This window comes from Thunnus albacares, chromosome 11, assembly GCF_914725855.1.
Source record: "Thunnus albacares chromosome 11, fThuAlb1.1, whole genome shotgun sequence".
NCBI classification, from domain to species: Eukaryota; Metazoa; Chordata; class Actinopteri; order Scombriformes; family Scombridae; genus Thunnus; species Thunnus albacares.
This window is the reverse complement of record NC_058116.1, coordinates 27,062,410-27,079,914: the sequence shown is the minus strand read 5'-3', so window position 1 is coordinate 27,079,914 and position 17,505 is coordinate 27,062,410. Positions and strand designations below refer to the sequence as shown.

The 17,505-nt window shown below is 43.7% G+C and overlaps 2 protein-coding genes across 2 annotated transcripts; one reads left to right on the top strand and one right to left on the bottom strand.

Annotated features, from left to right (window-relative positions):
* Positions 1 to 174: 174 nt before the first annotated feature.
* Positions 175 to 13,548, bottom strand: LOC122992345 (minichromosome maintenance complex component 3 associated protein). The gene is made up of 28 exons (XM_044366116.1): positions 11,629 to 13,548; positions 10,933 to 11,174; positions 10,553 to 10,637; positions 10,234 to 10,387; positions 9,818 to 10,011; positions 9,580 to 9,719; positions 9,258 to 9,455; positions 8,771 to 9,039; positions 8,458 to 8,620; positions 7,903 to 8,060; positions 7,524 to 7,747; positions 6,970 to 7,229; positions 6,557 to 6,657; positions 6,300 to 6,431; positions 5,829 to 5,942; positions 5,566 to 5,718; positions 5,268 to 5,465; positions 5,026 to 5,094; positions 4,797 to 4,931; positions 4,155 to 4,320; positions 3,770 to 4,025; positions 3,564 to 3,661; positions 2,567 to 2,957; positions 2,129 to 2,419; positions 1,883 to 2,012; positions 1,030 to 1,215; positions 665 to 815; positions 175 to 418 (listed from the first exon to the last, which is right to left on the bottom strand). Exons 1-28 carry the CDS (start codon positions 13,184 to 13,186, stop codon positions 251 to 253), a joined length of 6,384 nt encoding a protein of 2,127 aa, XP_044222051.1. The 5' UTR covers positions 13,187 to 13,548; the 3' UTR covers positions 175 to 250.
* Positions 13,549 to 13,601: 53 nt separating this feature from the next.
* ybey (ybeY metalloendoribonuclease) lies at positions 13,602 to 16,392 on the top strand. The gene is made up of 4 exons (XM_044366121.1): positions 13,602 to 14,175; positions 14,645 to 14,776; positions 15,017 to 15,085; positions 16,069 to 16,392. The coding sequence occupies exons 1-4, from the start codon at positions 13,966 to 13,968 to the stop codon at positions 16,162 to 16,164; spliced, it is 507 nt and encodes a 168-aa protein (XP_044222056.1). The 5' UTR covers positions 13,602 to 13,965; the 3' UTR covers positions 16,165 to 16,392.
* Positions 16,393 to 17,505: the final 1,113 nt, after the last annotated feature.

Below are 17,505 nucleotides of genomic sequence, written 5' to 3'. Positions count from 1 at the left end.
ACTTTAATAAAAACAAAGAAAAACACACACACACACACACAGTTGCATTAAGTGAATCTGACTTCAACAGTCCAAGATGAAAAACTGACAACAAAGAAAGCTCAATATCTCACAGACGCCATAATTTCAGCAATTGAATCAAAGTAGTCTCTAGCTGTAGGGTTTGTTTGTTCTTAGTTTTCAAACATTTGTGTAGCTTCAGAGTCATTTATAAAAAAAAAAAAAAAAAAAAAATGACATCAACAGTTCATCAGTCATCAACAATGCTCAGCAGACCACTCAGCTTCAGTCTGCAGGCTAATTCTTCCTCTTGGCTTGCCAAAATCTGTTGCTCGAGTTCCTTCAGTCGCCACGCCATTGATACAGGAACGGTCTTAGGCCAGTCTGCTTTCTCCGACAACTCATCAGGCTCTGCTTCCTGGAAAATCAAGACAATGCAAACGCAATGATTTAGCAAAAATCACTTCATTTTTTTTCCTTTAGGATGAGGTTTACTGCGACTGCTAATGCCTCGTCTTTAATGCAGAATATCCAAATTAGCTTCAAGTGTAAAGCTCGGTACGTTTAGCCACCTTCTGTATTTCTATTACGTAGATTGACTGTTTGGATAAGAACATAACACGTCCCTGGATCGCTGAGAGAGGTGAGCGGAGATGTCATATACCTCTGTGGGAGCTGTATCTCCAGTCTTGGCTGTGGGCGCGTGCGTTAGGATTGTGGGCATGGACAACAGGGTGGAGGATGGAATGAAAAGCGGAGTGGACAAGTGGTCAAAGGCAGCACCATCCAGCCAACGTTGAAGCTGCTCCATGCTCCTGCAGAGACGTACAGTGGTGTGTTAGTGACGGGATACACATTCTGTATTATTTTTGGCAAATTAAAACTGCAGTATAAATGTGCTAAGCACTATTTTTCTTTGCGTGGGCTAATCTTATACCAGATATACACCTCCTCTTTAAAGATTGTTGAATGTCTCATTCTATAAAAGTCAAACTTACATACAATGCAAATATCTAACAGCAGCTGTACCTTTTGCTTTCAGCTTTCTCCTCCTCTAAGCTCTGGAGGACTTTGTGGGCCAGCAGCTCTTCTGCTGTGGGAGTGTGTGAGATGTCCAGCTGGGCTGTCGGGGCTTGAAAAGGTTCCACCAGACTGTCGAACAACCTCTTTCTGAGCGACAGACTGGTAGGTGTGGCACAAGCAGCTGCACTTGCCCTGAGGAGGACAGAGGGAGGGTAGAGATGGAGGCAGGGAGAGAGCAAAGGAGGACATGATGATGTTAGTTGGTTCTACTACAACCGCTTTTGATGATTTCTCTCCGAGACAAGGACAAAAAGGCAACGTTGCTCTCAAACTTGCGAGATACAACTTATAAACAAGCCTAATTCCTCCTTATTACCTCAAATGTTTAGAGACTCAAGGGCAAAAGACATGTGGACATCTACAGCACACATCAGATGCATACAGACTGGTTTTTAGCCTTTTATACAATCTACTCTGTGTTTGTGAAATAACTGCCTAACCAGCAGTGACCCTGGACGTTAATGTGAGGTTAGTGACCACAGAAAGTGGAATTAGGAGCAGTAAGTGCTGCAAAACTACATTTTGGAGAGCCGTTGCCATCTCAAAACCACAGATCAACACTTTAGTAGCAAAGTTATTTTTTTATTACAAATTCCCTTTGTTTGCTACTTCATGATATGTGGTATTACAGATGCAATTTATCTGACAACTACTACATCTTAACAGAATGACAAATGCTGCAGCAGTTTAAGAAAGAAGCACAACGTTGATTCAAGGCGACAAGTTGCAATCAGCAGTTTTAAAGGTTAAAGTCTAGATGACCAGTGACACTTTTAACAGGCATGTTGGACTTTCTTACTCTTTGTTCTCTTCCTGCTTCTCTCTGTGGGTTTGTCTGACGGCCTCGGTCCATTCTTCAGGTGGCTGGAAGCCCTTCAACGACTCTGTGGGGAAGTAAACCAGGATCTCCCCGTCCTCCGTCACAGCATCTTCAAAAAAAGGATAAACAATCATATCCATCATATTATCATGCAAGCCATAAATTATCAGATACAGGTGGAAAATAGAGATTATACAGTAAAATAATTCTCAAGTGCGCTCTCACCTTCACAGACAGGTGGTCCAGGGAACCGCCAGTCTTTCAGCTTGTGGTCTATGCATATCACCAGCACGTCATCCCAAGGGATCTGACTGAAAGCCGGACACAGGCTCTCGTCTCCGTCACAAAGGTTGCCCATGGTTACCTTGGATCCAGGGGTTCTGGTACGGTGACCCTTCAGTCTGACTCTTTCCAGTAGGTTTTCCAGACGTGACATTATGAGGGGCTGACTGTTGGGTGAGACCGGGATCTGAGCAGCGTAACGAAAGATGGAGGAGCAAAGCTGAGACCACGAGTCTAGAGAGAGAAAAGGAAAGAGAGGAGGGAAAGTGAAGATTATTTTTCTCTTGCGTACATCTTTGTGTCTCTTTTTTCACTAATTTCAGTAATAAAAAGCCTTCCTGTGCACAAAAATACCCCCCTAAAACTATCTCAGTCACTGACCCGTGTTAGATAGTTGATTCCACTGTGGCAGCTGCAGGCTGAGGATGGCATCACGTAGCCAGGCCAGGTGCGGGGCAGAGTTCCAACCCAGATGAGGGACAAAGTCACGAGTATCAGGCAGGCAGAACTCGCCTGGTGGCCATGAGAGTCTGGAGAGATCCTGGGACGACACTCTGTCAGCAACGTGAGCCAGGACAGCATTGTACAGCTGGATGACAGGTGCGGGGTCCTGGGGAGGAAGACACGCTGCAGCCCTGTCCTGGCGGTGGGCGTAAATCCTTTGACTGAACTCATGACTCAGGCTGGCCTCCACCAGCTGCACCAGGGTCTGACAGGAGAGCGGGAAGGGTGGCGGTGCACGGGCCAGCAGCCAACGCATAGCATGACTTAGCTGGAGACAAACAACATGACAGGAGGAGGAGGAGAAGTTGAATTAAGTGAACAGGCCATGGACTTACATAAAACATCAAACAACATACATATTTTACAGATTTGGCTCCTGACAATTGAGACCTATGAATTGTGAGCAGAAAGCACCAAAAAGAGGCGGAATGTTTTTTCTTTCCTCTACCATTAATCATCTTGGGAACCCACAGATTGATCTCTTGGAGGGGTTTCAAGGTTCAAAACCACTGATCTATATTATACTGGATATGACACTGTGGTCCTGTGTAGCTCAATGGAGGGAACATGACACAACAAGAATAAACAGCCTACAGACATGCTAGTGTGTTAGGATGCAAACATTTGCTTATTAGCACTAAACACAAAGGGCAGCTAAAGTGAAGGAGAATATCATTAGTTTTGCAGGTATTTGGTCATAAACCTGATTAGAATTTTGACCTGATGGTGGCGCATAACTAAAGTTTATCCTGAGGGTCACATGTAACAAAAGTGTCAACCTAATGGTGGCAGTAGAGGACAGGTCAGAGGATTTCCATTGCTCTGGAAGGTTAAAGTTTTTCCAATGGTGTACGTTTCTGTGCGTGTGTATTACCTGTTTGGATCCCTGCAGGTCACTGGTGGTCTCTGGTATGAAGAGGAACGTGTATTCTGATATCAGGCCTTCTTTAACCAGTTTATCCAGCATCAGGTCTGAGGGAGAAGGGACCACACGACGAGTCAAAACATTGCTTGCTGGGTCGTCAAGCTGCTTTGATTTTTGAGTAAATCATCTAGAAACTCATTGATATCATCGTTTACCTTCTTCGAGTTTCTGTGTGTCGCCGTCAGGCCCCGGCACCAGAATGACCAGAGGCAGCGGGCTGTGCCACGTGTTGGCTTGTTGTAGCTGTTTGAGCTGAAGCAGCGCTGAAAGCAGAGGGACGTCCTGTTCTTCGTGCCCCGGCTCGACGGTGCGAAGCGCGGGGAGCAACATGATCAGGGCTCCTGTCCCCTGGAGCTCACAGCACTCCTCCATTTTAGACAGGCTGTCTTCAGTGAGCGGGCCTCTGGACGCCTGGGAGACACCAACAAGGAAGACTGATCAGAAACACAACACCGAGGAAGGACGAATAATATTTTTATCCACCTAAATAAGTAAAAAGATTTATAGATGGGATAGAACACAGCTGTAGTGTGATCTCACCTTGATGCTGACGTGGACTTTGTGAGTGCGCTGTCCGTTCTCCTGCAGTGAGTTGATGACACAGAGGGTCTGCAGTGTGCCGTCTGGCTGCTCCTCCCTGACCTCTGACCCCTTACCACCACCACCACCACCACCAAGCTTCACCTCCAGCCAGTCTGACAGGATCCTGAAAGCACAACAGACAGGAGAGGAGACACTGAATGAAAGGTTCAGTGAACAATGTATGCTGGGTGTCTTCATAAAGAACACATTCAATTTAATTGTTATGGTAGAATATTAGCTTTTTGTAACGCATTTATCTGACAAGTTCATGTAGGAATGATGTAGTGATGCTCGCTCTAAATCCAGGAAATATCTCCCAAACTTTGACCTTTGACTATTTCTGATCTATGAAGGTATGCATTCTTACCAAAGGAGAGAATTCCTCAAAGCTGCATTAATCAGTATTTTTTACATGAAAGGGATTTGCTCTCATTCACAAACATACAGATGATATCTCTGCAGCTTTATGAATCTTTTTAGCCTGTTTTAGCTAACTGTTTTCATTTCATGAGCCATTTACATCTCACTACTCTCACCAACAGACAAAAAAATGTCCTGTTTGTACTGTACTGTTTGTCATACTGAAGTGCAGCTGTTTACCTGTCTGCCAGACTGGCTACACTCTCGTCGTCGCTGGGTAAGAGGACAACAGATTTCCAGAAGATTCTGTCAGTTGGATTGCAGATGTTTTCTGTCACCAGTGCTGGCAGGTCGAGTGGCGCCCAAACCGACTCACTGAGAGCAACATGACAAAAAAAAAAAGATCAAAATGCTGCTTTGTGAGATGAACCACCGACTGAAAAAACATACCGATCAACTGGTCACTTACTCGAGCAGCTGCTGATAGTAGTAGTGGACTCTCATCTGGTGGATCGCTTCTTGTCTCATTTTCAACAACCTTAACAAAACATTTTTCACATTTAATAGAGCAGAAATTTGACATTTATTTCAAGTTTGACAAACACAGTAGATCAAAAACAAAAGGGATCAAACCATCATATATTATATTGACTAGTTTTTCATTAAATAGATCCATCTGTGCAGTCCAAAGACATGGAGAAAAATAAATACCTGGTGCTGGACAGAGCTAACGTTCCTGCGTTTCCCAGGTTGACCAGACCGCGGGCCAGATCTGCCATGGAGGGCCGTGCGGGGGCGCTGGGAGCCAGAGCCTTCAGTTTGAAGCGAGGGTCCACGCAGCAGGGAGCTGCAGGGAAACCTCTCATCTGTCTCTTCAGCTGCCGACGCACCGCTACCACATCACGCCACCTGGTTGTAGAGATGAGAGAGGAGAAAACAAAGGAACAGGCGGTTAGAGAGTTAGATGCTCTGAATATTTCACTGGCTTTCCGTATCCTTCATGTCTTACCTCTTGATGTACTTGTGGATTCGCTGCAGCTCCACATCAAGGATTTCTTCAACCAACAGAGCGATGTCTGCATTCAAAGTCTCCTCAACTAGACTGGTGCAGACCTGCTCTGTGCATTTCGCCACACGTTGTGTTTTCTCATTCACTGCTTGCCTGAAAAAAAAAAAAAAAAAAGAAGATCAGAGATGTTGTGAGAGCAGCCTGTAAGAAAACATTAACATCAGACCAGATATTGTGAATTTGGTTGTGTTTTCAGTCTTTACTGGATCTCAGAGGAGGCGGTCTCCTTGATGGTTTCGTCTAATACTTCGTAGATGAGCTCCGTGCAGAGAGAGAAGCTGAACTGGACCAGGAAGGCCTCGTGCTCCTGCTTCCTCCTGGCACAGACCGAACGGAAAAGGAGATGTGTGCTTTTAATATGCAAGATCATGTGATTGTGATGATGAGTCATATTTATCAATGATGAAGAAAACTGGAGAGAAATTCACTGCTTTGTTGCAGTTTTTGCATCTTAGATTTTTGTTTTATTTTACTTTATTATAAGTGACTGTTTTAAAACAACATGACATGATGCTAGATGAGAAGGTTTGATATGAGTGAATTTCAGTCTGAGTAAACAGTTTACAGGTACATGTATGTCTGCATGAATAAAACTTATATACTTAAAATATACATTAAAAAACGGAGCTAATGTGAGGTTATTCTGCTCTGATCAACATGCTGAGTAGACCGACCTGGCTTCTTCAAGCTTGCGTTTCTCTTCAGCGACACGTTCTTGTTCCAGCTTGATCTCAGATGACGACACCTCTTGTAGCATCTGTCCCAACACGTCACTCACTAGCGACTCCACCTGCACGCTGCTCTCCCTGCAGAACGACAGAACGGCAAGAAAATAAAATATAACAAAATCATGACAGCGTCGAAATATTAAAACGTACCACGTGATTTTACACAGAGATGGAAGGACATATAAAAGACCGTCTGAACTCACGCAAGAGCCGTTGTTGCGTAGCTGGCGCCTGCATCGGCCACCTCCCTCACTGTCGCTTCCACCACCTCCTCAATAACACAGTCTAGTTCGGCCATTATGTCCTGCAGGGACAATAAAATTACTGTCACACAGATAATGAAAACAAAGACTGTTAATATAGTTAATTAGTCAATTGACAGAAAATGAATTGGCAGCTACCTATTTTTACAAATGTTTGATGATTCCAGCTGCTTTTTCTTGACTTACATCATAATTAATTGGAAATCTTTAGATTTTAGGCTGTTGTTCACTGTTCTGATGTTTTATAGACCAAACAATTAATCAATCACTTGACATTTGGTTGCTTTAAATGTTAAGGAAAGAAATAAATTCAGTGAGGATGAAACGATTCTGACTGAGACGGTCTTCCTCACCTCGTCGCTGTACACCGGCTGAGGTTTGGGTGGGGGTGACGGTGGTTTGACAGGTTGAGGTTGGGATATAGGCTGGAACAGCTGCTGGGCGTCTGCTGGATGTGCCGCGCTGTGAAGCGAATCACTGGGCTCTCCGGTCTCATCTGTAACAGCTGCAGGCAGCCGAAACATGAGGGGAACCTCTGGAGACCTGGCCCGCACGACCGGCGTCTGCAACTCAACGCTGGCTGGTGCTTTAACCTCCGCCTTGGCAGCAATGGCTGAGACGGAAAAATGGAGATTTAATTATTGAGATTAATTCTCTGGATTTGTATAGATGTGGTAAAATTGCATATTTAATTCTTAGAATGAAATTTAAGCATATTACTATGAAAGTAAAGTGTTTGATTCCACATAAAACATTAAGCAAGAGGTCAGATAACACCTGGAAATAACAAAAATCATTTTCCAACTCTGCATCCAAAAGCAACAATGTCACTGCGTGTAGCCTCAGCAGATTCATGTCCTGTAAAGGTCCATGTCCAGGATCAGGATCAGTGAAATGGTGCAAATACCTCTAAATGTGCTTGTAGAGGACTCAGCCAGGGGGCCTTCACCGCGGAACTTGTTCTGGGAGTCGAAGCTGCAGACTGGGGTGTGCTGGGGAGGGTTGGGGAGGGAGCCTCCGTTCACCACTTCTCCAATCAACACCATTTTTTTCGTGAGGATGACCTCCGACTTCTTCTGGGACACAGGCAGCTCCGGCTCCTGAAAGGCTATCCGACTGAGCTCCACCATACTGTCAACAAAATGTTGTGAAATTTAAGTGAGTCATGTGTAATGTGTTCCTGGATCAAGTGGATTAAGTTTCATTTGATCAACAGTGAACCAATGATTGTAAACACTGCTTTTCTCAAAACTCTCTATTAATTAAGATCACTATTAGACACGTACCCGTCGTTGACGTTGAGGCCGTACTGCTGGATGAAGTCAGTTGCTTCTGCGACGCTGCGGAACATCAACATCCGAACTACGTCATCGACTGGAAACGCAGTTGAGCGCGGACCCACCGTGTGAGCCACGTTCAGGGTCTTCAAGGCCTTCGCTCTGACCTGCAGGCACACGCAGACACATTTAGATCACAATATATAACACAATATAGTATCATACTGCAAACTGTTGTGTATTATAATATACATAGACCAGAATAAAAATCAATGAACACAAAACAGTTATAAGTTAAATACCTCAAAACTGGAAAAACTTATAGATTTAAAATGGGAAATCAATAAGGGACGATGTTTTTTCCCTTAATTCACCAAAACAATGTACTTGGTGAAAAGAATTAGTACATATTATTACTATACAAGCATATGTTTTGTCATTTGTAATATTTCCAATAGCAGAGTTCAGGAACATATTCAAATTAAGCAAAATGCTTTAGTCAAGTTTGACGTTTTCTGGTTCGGTCGTGGTTTTATTCGTTAATGAAGGACTACGGTTTCTGACCTGATTGAAGTATCTGTGTAGGAGGCAGCTGGCCAGGTACGAGGCTCCTTTCACCAGCTTGAAAAAGCGCACAAAGTTGTTGCTGTTGACTGCAGCGAACGCATGCACAGCAAACTTCACCTCGGGGGAATTGCGCACTTCGTCACGGAACTGTTGGACCTCACTGCGTGGACGAGAAGTTTAAGGTACGGATTTAGGTACAAAATGCAGACAAACATGCAAGTGTGCAAACTTCAGGACAAAAAAAAGATGCTTTTGTATATATTTCAAGTGTCTAATCAATTGTACATTGCGTGTGATTTCGTGGACTGACCGTAGGATGTCACCGTCGTTGAGTTTCACCAGCACGCTGTACTGGCGGAACTCTGCCTCGCGGGCGCAGTAGACCTGACGTGTCGCCAGGTCCTCGTACATTTCTTTCAGACTCTGCAGGCACTTTGTCATGTTCTCGTTGTTGATCTTGGCGTCGAAAGAGGAGATGTGCTCCTCGCAGAGGTGGTGGGCGCAGTGCACGTGGAAGCGCGTGCACTTCTCGATCAGCGACACGGTGTGCGGGCAGCACAGGCGCTGCTGGGTGATGTCCTGCGGGGGTCGTAGAGGGATAGCTGGGATTTGAAAATCAGTCTTCGACATGTGTGTCATAATTTATAAAGTCCCAACATTATTACAGACTGAGCACAACATTTAAAAGATACCGTTTATAGACGTCTTTTCTTTGCCTGGTGATAAGTCACATTGACACAAGAATTCAGCTTAATTACATATTTGAGGAGAACAGCTCATCTGCAGCAGGCCCGTACCTTGCGGATGCCTCGGGTCCTGTTCCAGACGAAGTCATACCAGTCCCGGTAGTTGTCGTGACCCTGGTCCATGATCTGAGTCACCAGGTAGTCCATGGTCATACTGAGTATGGGCAGGGGGCGTAACTCGTGGGGCAGCGGCTCCTCCTGGTCGGCTGACGAGCGGCTGTACTCTTTGATGGCTGCTGTGTGATCCACCTAGTCGTAGACATGTGTCCAAATTGTGAACTTGAAGATACATTATCAGCCATTTTTATCCGTTAAGCTACATGTGTTAATATATTCAATTAAAAGTTTGAGTACAAATTATTACAAACATTACCATCTCGGTGTCTGGGACGACCTCGAATATGCTGAGCTGGTTCCGTGTTTCCCTCATGTACCTCTCCTTCTCTGGACACATGTCGGGACACGTTCCCACAAACACCTTAGACAGGTCCAGGTCTGTCCGCTTGGGTCGACCTGTGTGTGTGGACACAATGCAGACTGTTAGAATGTCTCTGATGTTTTTAGAAGTGAATCACTTGTTAACGATAAATTGGCGTAAGCGGTGGCTTCACCTTGACGCAGAATCTTGTCTCTCTGCTCCAGGAGGCGGTACTTCTCCTCGGCGGTCTCAGCCAGCTGGCCGATGAGGGGGAGGAGGGAGGAAGGGACCGGGCGCTCTGAGCTCTGGGTCTCTGTGCTGCTCTCTTTCTGGGGTTCGGAGTCAAACTGGAGAGACTTAACCATGGTCGACTTCTTCACCGGAGAGCTGACAGACATAAGACAGAAAGAAAGAAAACAGACAAATCTTAGGTTGTGATGACATGAAGTAACACATGCATAACAATTAAGAGACAGAAAATAATATTTAATAATCTTTCCTCAGTAGTAAACAACAAAAGCTGAGACAATAACAACCAACACTATAACTGAATTGAACTGTAACCTCTTGTAATAAGTGCAAACACTTTCATACAGGTGCAGCTGTTACCTGCGGCTGAAGGTCACTGCGCTGCTGACAGCGGGAGCTCTGAACGGAGGCCTTCTGAGCGGTGAGGAAGCAGCCTTAGACTCTACATCCTCCTGACTTTCTCCCTCTGCCTCCTCCTTTTCTGCTGCAGGTCTGTTCCCTTTGTCTCCTGGACCTGATGCACCAAAAAACAGCACCACAGAATCAAGTTAGGAAGGAACTTTATGTTGAAAAGTAAAGGAAATATGACCGGTACTATTAATCCAGCAAACTGTGCCTGTTGAGTAGTGACATTTATTTCTAGAATAATTAAGTTTTCATAAAAATATGTTGTATTTACTTGGCTTCTTGCTTCTCTGCCACAAGATGAGAAGTTCTTGTCTATGCATGATTTTGCCTTTCTTCTTTGCCTTTGCCGCTGATGCCTGTAAGAGAGAAAAATTGAATAGTTACAAAAAGCAGAATCATGTGTTTTCATGTCTAACAAAGAGTTAAGTTTAAACTGAGGTCTGTTGACACAGTAAGAGATGCAAAAAACCCAAACCTGCAAAGAGTTTGTTGTTGTTTAACATATGAAAAGACCAGCATCTCATCGATCAACTAGTAGTAAAACCAACGCTCCAATCTGTCTAGAAGACAGTTCTTCTACTGTACAGCTGGCACTATGAGTAATAAATAAAATTTAGATCCTGAATTTGTTTAAGCAGGTATTTAACTCACGTGGTCATCAAAGTGCACTATGGCCAGGTTCTTGGCAGGCCGGCAGTAGACCTTGCGGACTTTGCCGAATCGACCAAAGTGCCTCTCGATTACGTCCTTTTTGTTGAGGGCTGGAGGAATGTTCTTGCACTGGAGGGCGGTGCTGTCGGACATGCCGAGGCTCTCCGAGCTCTCCCGGCGTACGGCATGCTTCACGGGGGTTGTTGTGGTTTCCAGCTGCGGTTCTGGAGCTTTTGCTGAATCTAGAGAGGGATGGTTGGTAAGCGGCAGAGAACGAGATGATGTATGCTCTTCGAATGAAAGCAAGATTTTGACTTAAATTTAAGTGGGATGAAAGCTTTGGCCTGGTTTCTGAACTCCATCAAAACTAAAAAGTATTGTGTTTTTCAGAGCAGAAGTAAAACGAATCCATGCATGTTTGCAACTATTGTAGCTTCATCACTTTAAAAGTTTAGAGTCCTTCCACACATCAAAAGATTTAGTCATTAAAACTTGCCAGCACCAAAAAAAAAAAAAAAAAATCACTGATAAACTGGTCAATCAAAAATAAATTTGATACTTTATTCAGACAAACAACGTCAATTAAACTTGACATTTATCATGCAGCAGTTGCTTTCAGAGTCCAAATAGGTTTCAGAAATTTAAATGTAATCATTTTGCATTAAAACTAACTTTAAGGCAAAAGGCACATCTCACCTGACTCTTCAGCTTTTTCCAGCACATCCCTCGTCAGTGCTTGTGTCTCAGGTGGTGCGGCGGTCAGGTTTTCATCCTGAGCTTGGACGTCTTCCCTCTCCGTCTCCTCCAACACCGATGCGGGCTGCTGATTCGCGGCCTCTCGTCTCACTGGGTTAGTCACATCTCTTCGCAGTCCACTTAGCGCCCTGCCGAATAAGCCCGCTGGTGGGCCACGGGACCTCATTAGGGGCCTCTTTGGGGGGTGTCTTGGTGAATCTGTTTCTGCTGGAACGTCCTCCTCTGTGGCAGGCTTCTCTGGACCAGAGCTGGGGACCACTGTATCCTCTTTACGCTTGGTGCCTTTGCTAAATCGTGCAAATATATTTGTGTCTCCTAAACTCTCGAGGCTGCTCCCTTTATCATCTGTACTCGTGTCTGCGTTAGCTTTGGTGTCACCGAAAGCTGAGGGCTGAACGAAATTGGTTCCTGCGAAAATGGGCGCCGTCTGAGGCTGGATGGCTTTGGCTGAGAAGCTGAAAGATGATGGGGTGGTGGGCTGGGTGGTGGATGCTTTGGTATTGGAGCTGGAGGGGGCGGCTGGCTGGGAAAAGGTGAACTGCAGAGTGCTGGTGGGACCGCTGCTACTCCCGGTTGTTAGCAGGTTGTTTTGGGCAGAAATTGAGGGGGCTGCAGCAGGCTGTGAGAAGCTGAAGCCCAGCGGTCCAGACTTAGCCCCAGTCAAAAGGGGGAAGCCAGTGGTGGTGCTGCCGCTACTCATGGTGCTGGAGCTTGTCTGGGGTGCATTACTGCCAAAAGGTGAGCTGGACAATGACGTGGTTTGAGGGTTAGTAGGCTCAGGGCTGGCACTGAAGATGGGTTTGAAAAGAGCCTCATTGGCTGGTTTGAAACTGAATTCGGATGTACCGAAGCCTCTGCTCTGGGTTGGAGTTGCGCCAAACACACTAGTAGTGACACTGGTAGATGACGGCTGCCCAAACACAGACTGTCCAAAACCCAGTGGCTGAGGTTGCCCTAAGGTAGTGGTGGAGCTGGAAGACATCTGGGAGTTTCCAAATCCAGATGGTTGTTGCTGTTGTTGTTGTTGGCCATACGGTGGTGGCGGTTTACCAAATCCTGGAGCTTGCTGGGTAAATCCTGCAGCTTGACCAAACGCTGAGGGCTGCCCAAAAGCAGGTGTCTGCCCAAAGACTGAACTCTGGCTGGGTCCACTGGTCTGTCCAAAAGCTGGTGCAGTGCTACCACCAAAGCCAGAGCTGCTCATTCCAACCGACGGCTGCCCGAAAGCTGGAGCCTGGCTCACTGTCGGAAGCGAGGGGGGCTGCGTGGACGGCTGGCCGAAGGCAGAGCCCTGTCCGAAGAGGGTGCTTCCATGGGGTGCGGGCTGATTCAAGACAGACGGCTGTCCAAACGCTGATGATTGAAAAAAGCCCACATTTTGGGACTGATTGCTGGGAATTTGCTGCCCAAATGACTGGAACAGACCAGTCTTCATGGCGCTGTTTGGCGCTTGGAAAGCTCCACCTTGTGGACTTCCAAACGGATTGGGTGGATTCATGGCGGTGGGTATTTAGTATCCTTGGATGTTTAAGGAAATGTTTTTCGTCCAGACATTCAACAACACTTCCGCCGTTTCTGCCGCGCTATCCCATTAAACGTCAACAGACCAGGATGAAGACAGGAGCGAATGAAAACGAAAGTCTCGGCCGCTAGCTGAGGCTAACACCACAAACATTGTAAAAGTTAGCTCCGGAAAGTTTGTTTCACTGACTTTAAGTTGTCACAGTGACACAACAACAATATCAATTCTCTTGAAATACCTCAAAACTATAACTTACAACTCCGGTGCGGGAATACCCCCAGCTTTAGTAGTTTGTGCTTGCTATGTTCCCTTATCCTTTTGCTTAAAACACAATTTTCATATCCGGTTCCGGTCCCACGAAACTTTTGGTCCCCACCCGACGCTAAAGTCGGTTCCGCTATCGTCAACGTTGCGACCATTCATAGCTCGAGGAGGCTTTTTTAACAGTAAAGCGGCCACCCACCTTGAACGACATAGCATGTTTAGCTTCCTAAAAGGATAGTGTTCAATCTAAACTAAGCCAGAGAAAGTTTTTATTGTCGGTTTTGTGGGAACTATATTTTGATACAACCGGAGCGTGTCACCTTGAATTCGGCCTGCCTGGAATGGCTAAACGCAAAGCTAGCCAACCGCTCTTCTAAGCTTTAACGTATTATAACTGTCCGTCGCCGGAAGTGGGACAGTTTTATCGTTCACCTGCATATCAAGATTTTTTTTTAAATTTATGTTTTCTCTTTTTACGTGGAGTTTTGAAAATGGGTGTAGTGGTGCGTAATCTCCAAAAGGTGGTGCCTCTCCGCCGCGCCAGACTGCGCAAAGATGTGGACACACTGAGACACATACTGGGCGTCCAGAAATTTGACTTGGGCATCATCTGCGTGGACAACCAGAGGATTCAACAGATTAATAACATTTACAGGAAGAAAAATGTACCTACGGATGTCCTCTCATTTCCATTCTACGAGGTAAAGTTTAAAAAAATACAATAAAGCCGTTAGTTCATAAAGCCACCTGCTTCCATTAGCCTGCTATTGCTTTGAAATTAGATATTAAACACACACGACATTCAGTTCAAAAGACATGAAAACACTAAGTTAAGGACCATCTGTAAATTACTGTCTGACTGACATATCACAACAGTTATTTTTTTCAATACCAACAAGCTGATTTGCATGATATCATTTTAATTTTGTATTTTTTCACCCTGTTAATTTACATAAATTATTAATATTTACATAAATATTTAACAGGACAAGTTACAGTTTTTTGTGAACACATTATTAATAGTATATTGCTACTTTGTCTATTATTTTAATAGAAATCTTATTTTTTTTCAACAGCTTTCATGTCATATGAGCATATTGTTCCATGTTATGTGACCCAGTGGTTCATCTGGTGGACTGGGGTCATCATGTTTATGCTTTTTTTTTGCAGGACCTGAGACCTGGTAAGATGCCTTGTCCCCTTCATAGAGATGAGCTGAACCTTGGGGACATTTTCCTGGGGGTTGAGTTTGTGATGAAGCAGTGTAAAGAGGAATCCATAGATCTGCACGGAGCTCTGACTGTGAGTAGCTGCAGCATCGAACAGTGTGTTTCATCATATCCATGATAAAATGTTTGTCGCCTCTCAGAAAATTGATGATGATATTAACATTAAATAGCATATTTAATAATAATTCAGGTCTTTAAATGTGACTATCACCATCCAGTCTCCAGTAACCTGTCACTGCGTACCTGTGACTACACTAATGGCACTAACACCCGGCCTCACATTGATTAATTACACTTTTTCTTCTTGTTTTAGGTCGTCACAGCACACGGTATCTGTCACCTGCTGGGTTACAGGCATGAGACAGAGGAGGAATGGGCTGAGGTATGTGAGGAGATACCATGAAAGAAACTAAATGTAGAAAACAAACAAAGAGTTCATCATCCGATGTACAAAAAGCATAATTTTTTATTTACCTCTACTGGTGCAGCACTGCTGTGTTGGTTTGGAGATTTTTGCCTCCAAACCAACACAATCGAGGTGATCGTTTGAATAGTTTTTCTCCCAGTGTTGAAACAATTAATGAAAAAAATAATCAGCAACAGAGACTTTTTCATCTGTATTACAGTTACAGCTACAGCCGTGGTGATGTGCTTTGATTTCATTATTGTATTGTTTAGTTTTTAATGTTTCTTTGTCTTTTAACATCATGGGACCATGTTGGAAATTTTCACTTTAACATGTTGTCCCTTTGATTTTTGTTTTTGTGTTTGTAATTCTTAAATAAATCATATCATCATAGGGCTGCAACTAACAATTAGTTTCATTATCTATTCTCACATTCGAGAAGCTGGAATCAGAGAATTTGGACAGTTTAGTCAAAAAAATGACCTCAAACAATTAAGTGATTATCTGAATAGTTAGCAAATAATTTAATAGTTGACATCTAATTGGTTAACCGACTGATTGTTGCAGCTCTGATTACAATCCTTCCAGTGAAAACGGTTCCTGGCAAAGTCTGTTTGTCATCCGCACTGATTAAGTTATGGGAAAGAGATGCTGCTGTTGAATCATTCAGATATAAATTTTCAATGCTGAGACCCAAAAACCAGGCTTCAGCTCACCATCATTGTACTGGAGGCAGAAAAACCAAACCAAAAAAAACAAGCATGACTAGATTCTTGCAGGTGATTTAAGAAAATATGTTTAGAAATTTGGGTTTGTAATCAGGTTTCATCTCAAGCATTGAAATTGCTGATGATTTAATGGTGTGAATATTTGCACCATATGGGTTTATAAAGCAACTAATTGAACTCTGAATGTGCCGTTTCATCACACATTTTAATATGATGTTGGTTTGCTTCCAGATGCTGCAGAGAGAAAGTTACATTCTGAGTGAGTACAACAGACTCACGGGTCGACATCTGGAGCCACTGATGAAGAGATGCGACCAGGATAGGTGACAGTGACTGTTTCCTGTTAACCTCACTGTTTGAAAAGTGAACACTGCACTACGGATATTGCTCGTACACTCTCCTGTAACCAGACGGACTACTGTTGTATTCACCGCCTTTCTCTGATCCTGAAACGTACAAGGACACCCGGCGGTAGACACACAACCCGCCGATTGTGTCGGACACTCGTCTGAAACACTGGAAGTGAAGGGTTGAAGAGTTTTGTTTGTTTTTTTTTTAACATCAAATCAAAAAAAAAAGTCTGTGCACTTTCACTGTAATATTTTATTAAAATCTGCTTTAAGAAGAAGAAGTCAGTTGTATATGAAGGATAGAAAAAGCTGCTCTTTCTTACTTCACAAATACTTTGTACCCTCTTTACACTGCATCTGGGACAAGATGTTCAGGAAGGCGCCATGTTTCAGAACTGTAACTCCAAGGCGGACATATATATATTTATATATATATATATATTTAAAAAAAAAAAAAAAGAATAACTTGTCTGATGTCATAACTGGGCATATGTTCATGGTGCAGCAGAGTATTGTACTCACAGGAAGTCAGCTAATAATGCTGCACGCTTCCTTAAAAACCCAACTACAACGGGCTGAGTCTGTGTGTTTTTAAATGCTATATTAAACAAAAGTCATCTGATTTCACAGGGAACTGAGGAAATAATTTGCTGTGATCTGAATACGTCCAGCAGACATCATGTTTGAATGTTAGTTAACTGTTGAAGTGATATCTCATTTTACAGTGGTAACACAGAAGAACCGTACAAAACTTGAGAAAAAAAACCTCTCATTTTGCTCCTTTTCTACAAGCGAGCAGGTCTGACAGGAACAATGTGAAGAGGGTTAGCAGAAGGTGTTTCGTACTGTATACTGGCCTTAAAGATGTGAAATAAGACATTACACTATATCTAGCTTCCCTGGTGGTCTAGTATTAATGACTTCTAATTGTCGTGGCTTATCTTGATGCTTCGACCAAGATAAATCAACCCTATAATAAATAGAAAAATCTGTTGGCTTTTTTTTTATAGAGGAAAAAAAATCTGACTTAAACATTGCTGAGGTTTGACAAACATTTTCAAAAACAACAAAGGTTGTGCAACTTTTAAAGTAAAGCTTGAACACACATTTATAAAAGTTTTCTTGGGAGGCACAAGTCTTCAAAACCCAAAAAGAATCAAATGGGTTTTACTGCTTTACTGAGAAAAGCTCAGTAAAAACAAAACATGGAACTTACTGATTTCTTCTTTTTTTTTTTTGTTTGTTTTTTTTGAGATTTATAAAGTATGGAGACAGCCACACATACAAATAGGTTAATATGTCAAGCACAAAAAGCAAC

Excerpts from the sequence above, each read along its gene's own strand:
- LOC122992345 (XM_044366116.1), bottom strand. The coding sequence starts at position 13,186 with ATGAATCCACCCAATCCGTTTGGAAGTCCACAAGGTGGAGCTTTCCAA. Across the intron at positions 9,456-9,579 it reads TCGTCCCAGACACCGAGATG|GTGGATCACACAGCAGCCAT; the intron begins GTAATGTTTGTA and ends GTCTACGACTAG. Across the intron at positions 5,095-5,267 it reads TTAGCTCTGTCCAGCACCAG|GTTGTTGAAAATGAGACAAG; the intron begins GTATTTATTTTT and ends TGTTTTGTTAAG.
- ybey (XM_044366121.1), top strand. The coding sequence starts at position 13,966 with ATGGGTGTAGTGGTGCGTAATCTCCAAAAGGTGGTGCCTCTCCGCCGC. Across the intron at positions 14,777-15,016 it reads ATCTGCACGGAGCTCTGACT|GTCGTCACAGCACACGGTAT; the intron begins GTGAGTAGCTGC and ends TTCTTGTTTTAG. Across the intron at positions 15,086-16,068 it reads CAGAGGAGGAATGGGCTGAG|ATGCTGCAGAGAGAAAGTTA; the intron begins GTATGTGAGGAG and ends GTTTGCTTCCAG.